General features: G+C 49.4%; 1 protein-coding gene across 1 annotated transcript in view; it reads right to left on the reverse strand.

Annotated features, from left to right (window-relative positions):
* The window catches only part of PPFIBP2 (PPFIA binding protein 2), a 127,746-nt gene that overhangs the window by 3,765 nt on the left and 110,680 nt on the right, over positions 1-13,301 (reverse strand). Inside the window, exons 15-26 of the mRNA XM_054583167.1 lie at positions 12,557-12,614; positions 11,561-11,602; positions 8,581-8,719; positions 7,399-7,431; positions 6,840-6,981; positions 6,101-6,229; positions 4,304-4,454; positions 3,904-4,015; positions 3,581-3,669; positions 3,165-3,287; positions 1,831-1,956; positions 960-1,148 (exon numbers count right to left, since the gene is read on the reverse strand). Of these exons, the coding sequence (XP_054439142.1) occupies positions 960-1,148; positions 1,831-1,956; positions 3,165-3,287; positions 3,581-3,669; positions 3,904-4,015; positions 4,304-4,454; positions 6,101-6,229; positions 6,840-6,981; positions 7,399-7,431; positions 8,581-8,719; positions 11,561-11,602; positions 12,557-12,614 (1,333 nt within the window). The remainder of the gene's footprint in view (positions 1-959; positions 1,149-1,830; positions 1,957-3,164; positions 3,288-3,580; positions 3,670-3,903; positions 4,016-4,303; positions 4,455-6,100; positions 6,230-6,839; positions 6,982-7,398; positions 7,432-8,580; positions 8,720-11,560; positions 11,603-12,556; positions 12,615-13,301) is intronic.

The following is a 13,301-nucleotide window of genomic DNA, read 5'->3' on the forward strand; positions in this document are numbered from 1 at the left end:
AGGTATGACCGACAACACCATGCACAGCAGGCCTGAGGCCAACTGCTTCTAGAAAAACTCCCAACAACACAGAGCTCCTGTAAGCCATTTCCGCGCTGGGGAAAGACCAACAGATACATAATCTTGAACATGGAAAGTTGTCAAGACTCTGTTCCTGAAACTCATGCCGTGCTGTCCCGGTAGTGATGTTGGTACTTCCCAGAGGGGTGAGGTGCGGGGACTGGGATGCCTAGAGGACCCGCCTCACCACAGCTGCTGGTGCCACACGGGGGAGCTCTCCCTTCCTTCCTCTTGCCCTCGTGAAGCCACATGGGCCAGGCCGGGGTGGCCCTCCCCGTTCCCCAGCCCCGCCCAGCGGTGTTTCCGCTTGCCTCCCCCAGACACATTTCCCGTCCTGCTCCCTCGGTGAAGGAGGTCTGGCAAGGACGAGGTCTGAGGACGATGTGGCTCAGGCAGGTCAACTGGGCTTTGTGGCTTTCAGAGAGCACCAGAGAGCAGTGCTGGTGCTTGGACAACCTCTGGATAGCTATGTGCCAGCCACTCCAAGGGCAACCAGGGCTAGATGTCAAGAGGAACAAACCCTGTGTTGGCAGGACAGCTTTGACCAAGACCCCGCCTAGCAGTGGCATGAAACTGGCCTTGACTGCAGGGAGCCCAGACTCGGGAAAATTCATCAGGGCAGCCTTGGGGGAGACAAACTCCGAGCCTCCTGAGAATAAATGCTTCCTGCACATGGTGTCTGGGTAAATAAACCTGCACTTTGTTTTTTGGATTCAAAAGCAGGAGGGAACTGGCCTAATAGAGACTAACAGACAGTGAGACTAGAACAGAAGCTGAGACAGTCCCCTCGTCTGGGTGGCGCACACTGGTTTGGCTCTGGGGTTGGGTCAGCTGCTATACCACGTGAGGCCCAGAAGGGAGGCCTCCGTGACCACTGCCGAGAGGGTCTAGCCACTCACCCGGACTTTGGCTGTGGTGGTCAGTGGTGTGTAAGCTGGTGAGGTCATTTTCTCTCGTTTCTCCTGTTCAGCCTCAGGACCAATCAGAGCATTGAATTTGGTAGTTAGGTGGCGTCTGAGGAGTGTCTTTTGTGGTGGGATATTGAGAAGCATAGCCAGGGTGTCTCCAGTGAAGCGTGGCTCCAGGATCTAAGAAGAAACCAGACAAACCACCCAGCGGTAACATTGGTGGCCCCGGCTGATGACACTAAGAAATGGGCCTGGGAGTGACTCCAGGGCAAGGGCTGAAGCTCACCCACTTGACCTGTTCCCTGCTCCCCTTTCTACCTGGCACAGGGCCTGGCTTTGAGCAAATTGACCATCTCATTTTCACAGACCAGCAAAGAACTGTGACCTCTTAGATAAGGCTGTCTCCCAGGGTCCACTCTGGATGACATCCAAGCCACCCCTTCCGCATTTCCTGGCTGGCTTTGCCACTTGACAGATCTGAGTGATGATAAGGACTACATCACGGCAAGAGGAAGTTACAGTTTGGTGGCCTCTCACTCACTTCTCCAGCCCCTCGGTTCCTTTAGGAGGAGGCAGGGCTGACGGCTGATTCTCATGCAACCCCTTTGCCCTGGAATCTTCTGGGTCTGTGGCTAGAAGTCCTTCCAGAAGCTGTTTTGTTTCTATGAAGTATATTAATTCTCAACCACAAATTATCAAAAACACTTTGAGATTTCATTGTATACAAGGATGAGACTTCAACTTATATTTCAGATGAATCATCAATTATTTTTACTAGGACTTATGTCTAGCCCTTAAGAAAGGAGTTTCTGAACAGCCTGGTTTTCACCAGGGCAGGGGGCCAGTCCAGAAAGCCACTCACAATGAGCCCTCCATGGACGCCACTCCCACGGAGGTTGGGCGCATACTCTGCCAGGTCCACAGATCGCAACCACTCCATCACCCTGTGGTTGGACCACTGCACAACTTCTGAAGGAGAAAGGTTACTCTGTGAGGGGGAGAAGAATGAAGAAGTTAGATTCACTAGACCCCACTGTGGTGCTGGGCGGGGAAGCCCCTGAGAGTGAGCCTGTCCTGGATGCCTCCCCAGCAGATGACCCTCACGCCTAAGCAACTCGGGCAGCAACAGCAGCTGCTTGGGGGCCTTTCCATTTCCAAGAAATAGAGCTCTCATGGAATACTGCAGGGTTTTCTATACTGAGATACCTGATTTCAGAAGCCTGCTATTCTAGGTCACCTCATTTTCTGGTGAACTTTGGAACCAACAGTCCCAGAAGGCATAGTCATTCATTTAGTGATGCAACACAACTTTAAAGTGGACTTCCAATTATGAGCTGAGCATTTTATAGACAAAGAATCTCCCTGGTGTGGCCAAATATTTTAGGAGAGCACACATTAAAACACTTGTGCCTAAGTGTCCTCAAGTGGCAATGAGTCTTCAAAATACCCGGCTTGTGCCTGACATAGAGAAGACATCCAAAATATATTTGTTGAATAGGGAAAAATAGGTGAGGGAAGGCAGAAGTTAAAGTTCTTTGTCCCTCAAGAAGCTGAGTTAATCCTACAGCAGAGGTAGACTTAGCTCCCAGGAACACAGGAGACAGGGCCTAGTCACAAGGCTTTACCTTTAGGGCCCACCGAGACCTCTGCGGTGCATGGAACATTATCAGAGACTTGTCCAGTATTTTGGGTTGCTGTGTTTACCTACACTATTTCTTCTCTAGCAAAACCTGCTCACATATCCCCTGTGTACCTAGGACCGGAGGTCAGTTAATTTCATCTCTACCAAGAGGGAGAGCTATTCCAAGCTGTCGGGTTCCTTATGGGCACCTCTCCTCTGCCTCCTTTGACATCCATCTTTCCCTTTTTGTCTTTCCCTGCCCTCTCCTTTGCACCATTTCCTCATCTCTTTTATTATGATGACTTTGAAAGACTTGCTGCTACCGCCATCTGGTCCATAGCATGTGTATCGCCAAGGGAAGGTGGGAACTTAGGAGGCCCAGTGGCTCCTGGGGGACACAAAGTAGAGGCCATGGGGTATTTGGGGCACCACAGAGCTCCAGCGAAGAAGAGAATCCCAAGGACTGTGGTCCAAATGGCAGCCATCTCGCGATGATGCTACTCCTGTTTTCCTACACCCAGTCGTACAGGTGTCCTGGCTCAGGGCTACCCAGTCAGGTACTGCCCTGCCCTCACCTCATCAGCTGGCCGCCGGTGCAGGCAGTGGGGGTTGAACTTGTTTACGTGCAGCACATGAATGGCACATTTGATGCTGAGATGATGTAGTTGGCTGGTGACTTTTAAGAAGAGTAGATCGTTCTGGAAGAGTAAAGTTTTGGTTGATGAACTGGAGTTTCCAAAGTGACAAAAGACCCCTGAGGTTCCTTCCCAGGTGAAACGTAGACAAGTCAACCACATCTCAGCAGGTGCACATGGACACACCAACAGCTTCCCTTACCTGCTTGTATTTGGCTACTTGGACAAATGACATGATTTTAAGACCTTAAGAATGTGAGGGAGGTGGTGGAATCAAGTTTAAAATAGCCACCACAGGGACACCTAAGCTGAGTGCTCACAAGAATGACTGAAATAATGAGAGCAAAACTCCTTACCACAGTTAAGTATTGCAGCATGCGCCCATCAACCCTGGATTCATGAAACTGGTCTTTGTATTGGGGCAACCCAATATCATCAAGCCAACCTACAGAAAGAGGAAGAAAGAGGCGCATCAGGATTCACGAGAATGGGAGAATGTGGATGCCAAAAAAAGGGGACCACAAATGATCATTTTGGAGTTCCAGCTGCATTCCCCATAAGGTTTAGTAACCCATCTGCCTTTCCCAAGGAGACACCCATCTTTGAGGCACACATTCTCAGGGAAGCTCTGTCTACCCTGAGGAGCTGCCAGAAACATTATACACATGTCTGTCCTTACGTGTCACCCAAATATGGTCTAGAAGTGCTGACTTCTCCTCCTGCTTAGTGTTGATGGCTTTTACTGCTAAAACCAGCTTCTTCCTGTGAAGAGGGTGCTTAATTCCTAGCTCCTGAAATTAAAAGATGAAGACAGATATGAAATTTTGGTGGGCAGCTTGACCCTCCAAGGATGCTGTGTGGGTGGAGATATTCCACCTGGGTGGCAGCGGAACCCTGCACAGCGTCAAGGGATCAATTTGCAGCGACAGAAGGAGTCTCGCCTCCTCTGTCCACTCTCCTGTGTGCGGAGTGGGGAGTGAGAGAGTTGAGGGTGGAGGAGGAGCGGCAGGGGGACTCATCTCCCCAGGCATTTGTTTGGGGAAAAATGGGAATCTCTTTGCTTCGGGCTCAGCCCTTACCTTTTCCATGTCCTGAGGGGTAGCTGTCAGTAAAGTGTGGCCAGAAGTCACCCACTGCCTGGCAAAGATCACGTATTGAGCCAGGCCGAAGTCTTCCAGCCATGTACACACACGCTCTGTGCTCCACTGGGCGAAGGGGGCATTGGCGTCACTGGGAAGCAGGAAAATACCCTGTGCTGTTAGTGGGAGGGCCTGAGGCTTCATCCGAACACAGCTGAGCCTCACAAAAAGGGGAACTATGTTTTAACAAACAATCCCCATCATGGGATCTAGCTGAAAACTATTCCACTACAGCACACTCATTTGAGGTGGTCTCACACGGGTGTCCAACCTTTTGGCAACTCTGGGCTACACTGGAAGAAGAAGAGTTGTGTTGGGCCACAGATTAAATGCACAAACACTAACAAAAACTGGTGAGAAAAAAAAAAAGGGGTTTTAAGTAAATTTACAGTTTTGTGTGGGGCTGCATTTATAATCATCCTGGGCCGCAGACTGGACACTTCTGCTAGAGTTTCCGGTGGAAACACCTGGTCTGAACTGCAAATCTGTAGGTGCTGAGAGCATGGGGCAGGTGCACGATCCTCGTGAGGCCGTGTTTACATGTGTTGCTGTCCACGCACATGTGTACACATGCCATGAGCCCAGAGTCCTGCCCTGTTAGGATGAAGAGCCACACTGAATCATGTTTTCAATAGGGTTCAACATCATTTTTTAGGAAAACACCCAGAAACTAGGAAAAGGGGGTCAGTACTCTAACATTAAAAAAAAACAAAACAAACCCTCTAATCAACAACAGTAATACCTTATTTATTAATGAAACACTAGGGGCATTCATATTAAGGCCTAAAAAAACAATATGTATTATCAGTATTAATAACACTGGTCTGAAAGTTGCAGCCAGTATAAGAGGACTTATAAAAATAAGCATAGCTAATAGAAAGGTGAAAATAAAAGAAAGCCAGGCCTTTTAGGTGATATGACTGTTCACACAGTAAACCTAAGAGAACTCAGTAAGGTGGCTATTTATAACGTACACACCCAGGTAATATTTATGGCATACACAAATCAACAATTTTCTATATACCATCAATGCACAGACACCAACCCTTTTTTTTTATTAAAATAATTTAAAAATCCCACTCTCAGCAACAAAAATTATAAAATGCCTGGGAGTTGTCCTGTATAACTGTGTGTGGGGCTGGGGAGGGGGAGTGGTAACTCTAACATTCAACTGAGCAACATAAAAAGACATGAATAAATGAAGAGCTAGATCATGTTTCTAGACAGGATGACTGGGTATTACAAAGCCATCAATTCTTAGAAACATCAATTTTTCATGTGAGCTGTGAATATTAATGGCATACTTAAAATCCCTATAGAGTCTTTTGGGGGCTAGCAGGAGAGAAGAAGTTGACAAAGCAACTTTATATTCATTTTAAAAAATCAATGGGGATTTATGGAATATTAGAAGACTAGATATTTCAAAAGATTCCTTCCAGGAAAGTACCCCTAATATGCTGGTTAAAAAATATTTTTTTTGAATGCCTGCTTGAGTTGTCCTTCAAGTGACAGAACTCCTTAAAGGGCAAGAATGATGAGAAAGTGCTCTTGCCTCTTCCTCCAAGTACCTATAGGCATGAGTGATGTGTACTCGTGGCGAATGGGAAAGGCTGGGAAGCTCCGCGCTAGGAGCTCTGCCTTCCACCTCTGACTGCCTGGGCCATCCGGCCCCTGCCCCCACCCCGCCCTGGCCAGGGTTTACATAGTTTTTGGTAGATGGACTAAAAGGAGCCTTACCTTTTCTGACCCTTGGGGTCTCTGGTCCTAGAGAGTCTTGGCCCTGCAGTTGCCCGGAGCCCTCCTCGTCGAAATTCCACCATCCCCGGGGCATCAGTGTTGAAGTTTCCTGACTGAGTTCTTCGGATTCTGTGCGGAGAGGCATCGGCGGAGACCGTCAGGGCCAGTCTGCAGGTGGCAGGCAGGCCCCGCACGCTCCAAGGCGCTGCTCCCCAGAGCCTCCCTGGAGGTCAAGGATCATGACCTGTGACAGCTCCTTGGCCAGACCCAAACCTCAATTCTATTCCTGCCTCTGGGATTTGGGCCACTCCCCGTGGGAGTGACAGTAATCGCTGGTCATTTCACACACTGGGTCAGTTGGGCCAGCAGCCAGCTTTCTAGCTTCAAAAATTTCTTAAGATACAGACTGACCCCTAAAAAGGAAGAAAGTGGTCTCACACATGCGTCTCTCCCAAAGCACGTGCGGCTGAGCTGCAGAGAATGCGCTCAGGGGTGTGGGACGGAGGGATGTCTAGGACGAGTGACATATTAGGCAACTGGCTGTGTTTAATGGTTGCTTTTCATAGTTCCCTCTCTCTGGGCCCTAAAAAAGCAATCCTCAAATCCTGGCCTCTAAATGTGACCACCTACTTTCACTGCTGTTCCAACATCTAATTGAATAGGGGTTTATGTAGATCCTTCGCCTAGTCAAGAATATTAGCTCCAAGCAATATCATTACGGTCATCATCACCAACTTACTTTCCCCAGAATTTCTTGATGCCTTTGGGGCTCCGTTTGCCATCTGGTGTCAGGGGAGACTGGGGGCCCGACTCAGTACCAGACGACGTGGATGATAAGTCATTGGCCATAGTAGGGTCGTCCCAACCACTTTCTGTGTCTCCTGAGATTGGAAGGATGGGATGAAGTGTGAACGAGAGGAACGGACGTGACCTTTAGGAACTTCTCCCCCGAGGCTGGGCCATCTCCCTCCAGTGGGCGTTGGGAAGACTCTGCCCAGCTCTGCCTTCAGGGAAGAACTTTACACTGAGATCTCAGTCGGGGGCTCAGGCACACCCCAGGTTTCTCTCTGGGGAATTAGGGCACTTAAGGTTGCAAATCTGGGTGAGCTTATGTCTTCAAAGTCTAAGGGTTTGGGGTCCAAGTACTTGCAGGTAACCCCAACAAGGAGCTTGCTTGCTTTTTCCCAAGGGAGACTGGAGAATGCAGGCAGGGGGCCCTGGCTGAGTGCTCGGGAGGGGGTGTTCGGGTAGAGAAACAGGGCATCTCACTCTCCACCTCACCTGGAAGGGTACAGTACCTAATATGGGGGCACTGACACTCCGGCCACGATCTCCAGCCAACCAAGAAGCAGAGAAGCCACATGAAGAAGCAAGAGAGGCCCAAGTCCAGCCCACCAGAGTTACAGGGAAGCAAAGAAATAAAAAAGAGAGTCATCGAGCAAGAGGGAAAAACTCAAACAGAAAGAAAACAAAACCCACAAGGAAGGAAGGGGTGCATGATGATGAAGCGCGGCCCGCAGGGTCAGCGCACGGAGGGGAGGTTTCGTGTGAGCGGACCGAGCGCTCTTGGCGTCACTTCCTGGCAGGCGAGGTGTCCACACACACAGGGAGAGGGAGGGGGAGTGTCAGGGGCTGAATATACTGGGCCCCGCACAGCCTGTGTAAGTGCCAGGGCTTACTTAGTCAGACCAGAATGTTCAAAGCCAGAGTGTCACCAGCACGTACTCACTCAAGGGCTTCTCTGGAGCTCCTGTGGCCAAAGGCAGAATTGGCCAAGGGCAGAAGCCAACACACGGGCTGGCACAGGGACAGTCAGGGGGAGGAGCCAGGGCCAGGAGAGCTCTGCCAGGCCCACGACACTCCCCGCTGGGCCCCATTGATCCGCTGCTGCTGTTGGGACTTTTATGCATGAAAAGCCCCAAAGACCTCCATGGTGTCGGGGCCTAACCACCAAAAGGATACCTGTGGGCTGATATTCTTGCCCCCTGGCCACTGACTCCATTTCTCTAAGGAAATGCTCTCCCTTGGAAGAGCCCATAATATCATCTACTGGAAACAGAGGTTGCAGAGAGGAGGGCAGAGACAGGAGAGAGAAGATCGGGATGACAGAGTAGGGAGAGTAAGGGCCGGGGAGGATGGAGTGGGAGTCTAAGAGGGAGGGGAAAGAGGAATGATGGGAACGACAGGAAGGGGTTCAAGAGAGGAGAAAAAGAAAAAGGAGAGATAGGGGTGGAGTAACTGCAGCTAGAAGGAAAGGGAGGGTATGCGCCCTGGTTTTCTGGGCTCTGAAGTGTTTACTGAAGGCAACATTCTGCGCAGGCAGGGAGCCATGGTCTCTGGACGCGGTGTGAGTTGTCCCGTCCGCCCACCCTCACCATGCTCCGTTTGCGGGCTGCAGTGGTGGGCACAGATCTTGTGCAACAATTGAAGTGCCACAGCTACTGCTCCAGGGGCCCCCAGCCCAGGGGCTGGACACTCACTCAGCCTCAGCAGGCCACTTCCCGTGGGGTCAGGCTGAGAGGCAGCGGGAGTAGAGTTGGCAGCATCTCCATTGGGCATGGCTCCTGAAAGCTTCCCAGGTAACGTTGGGTATTTGTGCTCCACCGGGAAAGGGCTGTCCTGGGGAAGGAGAGATGTTGAATTAGCTGTCAGACTCAGACTCAAACTGAGTTAGGAAATCTTTGGCTGCAGGAGAAACTGCTTGTTTTCCAAGAATCATTTTTTTACTCAGGCCAACTCAAAGATCCCACAAAGATCATTTAGTCCATGTCAGGAAAAAGGACCAGAGTTCTGAGAAAGGAAGAAACTTGCCCAAGGCCACACGCAGTGAGACAGGGATGGAGTGAAGGCCAAATTCAGGACTGACTGCAACTGACCTTAAGCAGGAAGTGGAGCCATTTTGTACAGGGGCCCTTTGTACTTGGTCTAGTGCTCAGAGGCTCAGTGAATTAACAGCTGTAAATTACCCTTTGAGCTCTTTGGATATATAAACCAGGATTATAATAAAAGCAATTGTTTATATAATAACTAATATATAACATCACAGCTAACATATAGAGCTAATATATACTGTATGTTAATTATTACATATTATGATAATAGTAACTTTGAAAAATACAGATTATGGCAAAGTAAGAAGATATGCATGCTGTTGGGGAGATGACAATAGAAAACAAGTGCGGGGCAATGTGCCAACACGTAAGAACTTAGGGTCAGAGTCTGCATGAGGTTTAGACCTGATGCAATGGGCCCTGGCCATAGAAAGTGTCCCATAGAAACAAGTTGATTAAAAGGGAAAGAAGAACTGGAATTAGAGTCAAGAAAGATATAATGGCCCCCAAATTCACAAACCTGAGGGAAACACAGTGGAATGCATTTGAGTGAGAATAAAAGAACAAGAAAAATTGAAGCAACATTACCAAGGGAGTCAACTGTGCGTCACATGGTTGGACTCAGAAGAAAAGTAATATGAAAGACAAAATCGATGTCACGACTGACAAGACAGATTAGTAACAGGAGACTTCTGCAACTGAGACATCTTTTGAAGTTTCATTTAGTTAGCAGCCAAGTGCCCAATAAATTTCTCAATTCAGTTTGCTTACAAATGCATGTCCTAGAAATTGTGTGAAATCCAATTCATTCATTGGACATTGACCACTAATGCCCTATACATAAGGTCAGAAAGGAGGGATATGGGAAGAGTTAGCTAAATTCTCAAAGAATTCTGAAAGACTGGCTGGTGAAGTAGAAATAATCAGAACCTTGAGAGATGGAAACAATGTGACTTTCAAGTTCACGATGACCCGTAGGTAGAGACTGGACCTAATCAGACGTGGGCTCAAGACCAACAGTTTCTAAGGACTAGTCCATGGACTGGCTGCTTCCTAATCACCTGGGGCACTTGTAAAACCAATATAAATTTCCAAGTTGCAACTTAGTTCCAGGAGTCTGTATTTTTAACAAGCATCTCAATTACTCTGACGCACAGTCAGACCCATGAACCAGTCAGACTGGGGAAGTCAGAATTCAAAAGGTTTAGGCAATTGACGGGCATGACTCCAAGTTCCATATTATACAGGAAAGATGGGAGTGGGAAAGACTGTCAAAACAGACTTCCAGCTGCGTCATCACACATGCCTCCTAAGACAGGGCAGAGACAAAAAAGGCCACTGACGCGGGCTGCCGCCTGGGAACTTACTGAGGAGCTGCGATGTAAAGTGCGCATGGACCTAAGCCAAGGATGGACTTCCAAGGTGGCCCAGACCAGTGAGAAAGACAACAAAAGGGACCAAAGGCAATGGAAAGGGCTCTTAGCTCTGTTCAGCCAAGAAGAAAAGGTGGGAAGAACTCACTGCAGGAGAAGGTCATGCAAGGTCAGGATGGGACACAGGGGAAACAGGAAGGCTTGAACCAGGTCTGCTTCTCTGGTCTCCAAGGAGAAGAAGCCTGGTTATGAAGGAATGGCACTCCCAGGCAGGAAGCAGCATGTAACTGATTGCCCAGCACGGAGAGGCAGCACACCTGTGTGGGAGGAGCCCGGGCGTCCAGTCAGACCGACTCAGACAAAGAAAGCCCTTTCTCTTTAGCCTCTCTGAACATTTTATCGTTTCTAGATAGAGAAAAATAATTCCTGCCTCAGGCCTAGCACAGACACAGGCACAGAAAAGATCATGTGACCGGGGCCTGGAGTGACAGCAATATTACAAGAGCATCTCTAGATGGAAGACGACACGGGTCAGACCCATCAGGAACATCACGTTCAAGTGCGGTCCAGGACACAGGTGGAGGACCAATCCAAGGAGGCTGACTAGGAATGCCAAAGGTTTGTGAGCTGTGCGCAGGAAAAGAGGGTGTTTAGCTCAGAGTGGGCCTGAGGAGCTTACTTTCTAGAGCTGTCAGGAGCAGGGGGGAATGACTAATGCCATGGGCTCCGGAGGGAGAGCCAGGACCAGCGATGCACATGCTAGGGAAGCCCAGGAGATGTGGCTCAGCGACAGAGCTAGGGAGGAGTACAGGGGTGTCTTACAGCATAACAAGCTCTCGGTCGCCCACGTAAGGGGATGCTGTAGAAAGATTCTTGTGGCTGCAGCTGAGTGCACTGCTGTGCTTTTTAACCCAGAGCAACACGGAGAGAGTGAGAGCTGTCACACTCCTCTAACTGTGTACTGAGAGCGCACCGCCCTTCCCCGCGATCATATTTACATTGCCTGGTTAAAGGTGAATTTCCCTGAGTTAAACAATGAAGAAGATAATCAGAAACCCTATCCCAGAGATCATGGAGGGGAAAGCACACGCTGGGTTGCACATACAACAAAATGGGAAGTTTTGTTTTTTCTGTCCCCGTCTTACCCCTTAGAGTTCACATATTTTGAGGTTACAAAAGCTGTAATTTGCTAAATGAAAACACTCTAGCAAGCAATACAACCACATATAGGTGATAGGGACACATACGTAACATACCTTGGGTTCTTCTACCAGGGAGTGTTTGTTCCTGTCAACACACTACGGAGACAAAAAGGATTTCAATTATGTGGAGAAAGAGAGACCTGTGCTAGTCATAAACCACAGCTCAGGACCAGCTTGAATCTGCAGGTCTCGTCCCCTCCCTCCCTATCGTTATGCCAGGCAACCGCCATCCATGGCAGGACACACAGATTGCTGTCGAACCCCAGAGACAGATGCCCCAGGCAGCTGCCAGAAATCTGACCAGGAGGAGCAGGAGGCACATGGCCATGGGAGCGAAGCCCCTGAGTGGGCCGTGGCTCCTGTCACCTCCAGCCTTCATGGTTTTCCACTGTATCACCAGGAGGCTGGTGTTCTGCTGGAGACCAAGGGGTCCTCTGCAGTGGGGCTCAGTGGAGGTGCTCTCCCAGGGCAGGGCGCCTTGGTCTCCAACGTCCTCGCTCAAGAGCCTGTGACTGTCTCCTCCAGCACAGGGGTCACCCACATGGCCGAGGGCTCCCTTGTAAGGGGCCACAAAGCCCTCCTCATCTTTCCAGACTCCTATGAAAGCTTTCCTTCCAATATTCTAAATTATCCTGTAGCTCACTCCTGGGATCACCTCTGTTACCCGCATTACTTCCTCATTCAGAATCTCTGTAACACTCTTGGTGCCCTGGGGACCCAGGGCCAGTATTCAAGGTCTTCTTGAGCTTGATATGCCTCGTGGTCCTGGTCTTGCCTCCTCCTACTCCCCGTTTCTGAAAACCTGCCTGGGCCCACCTCAATATCTTTCCTCATCAACTCCAGGCAGCACTTCCTGACTTGCCTGGCCGCTAAGACGCCTTGGCCCACACCTGACTGGCTTTCTCAAAATGTTCATGGAATTCCTGCATCCTCATTAACTTCATAAAAGCCTCTGCAAAGTGGATGCCAGGACCCCGCCTATGTGTCCCAGCACTGTGCCGGGCACACAGAAGTGACTCCTGAGCCTTATGGAGAGACTGATGGGCTGACCTTATCCACAGATTCACTTCTCAAGTCTTCTAGGCTGCAGGAGAGTTTTTTCAGAGCCCTGGAAAAACACAAAAGAAAGAGTTCTGTAGTCTGTCTTGGGCTCCGGGCCCAGGTCAGGAAAAGGCCACCCTCTTATCATAACCATTACACATAAGATGGAAGTGGCTGATCTTGGGGATAGCCTGGTGGGACAATGTGTTTGTGAGGGCATGAGCGCATCACTTAAATCCAAATCAAAAGTCCTTGGCAGTCCTCAAAAAGCTAGAATACACTCAATTATGTTGCCTTAATGTGAGCTGTTTTGTGATTGTAAAAGATCAATGCCTACACACTCAAATTGAGGAAAGGTGCCAGGACAGCCTATCTGTGAGTCCAAGCATAATCCAGGGAGGATGAATTAATTCAGAGTGCAGATGAGCACATCAGCCAGCCCAGCTCCAAAGCATTACCGGCTAGAATTTTTTAGGAACACTGGCTCTTTGGAAAGTGGGGCTGTAAGACTGTAGGCTTTGGAGATTCAGCACACTCTGGGGAAGCTTCCATCATGCTTATGGCCATCTTCTCCAGATACAGTGGCTGAAGGACGACCTGCTCTTGGCCATGAAGCTCCATATCTTCCTTACTTGGAAATGTGCTCTCAAGACTGACACAGGGAACTAGACATAGGTTCCTTTTAGAGGGAACCAGACAGATGACAGCCAAATGACCCCACAGAGCAGCCCATTATAAGTTCATTGCTATGTGA

The sequence above is a fragment of the Pteronotus mesoamericanus genome, unplaced genomic scaffold, assembly GCF_021234165.1.
Source record: "Pteronotus mesoamericanus isolate MK-2021 breed Mesoamerican mustached bat unplaced genomic scaffold, CSHL_Meso_final contig_1189, whole genome shotgun sequence".
NCBI lineage: Eukaryota > Metazoa > Chordata > Mammalia > Chiroptera > Mormoopidae > Pteronotus > Pteronotus mesoamericanus.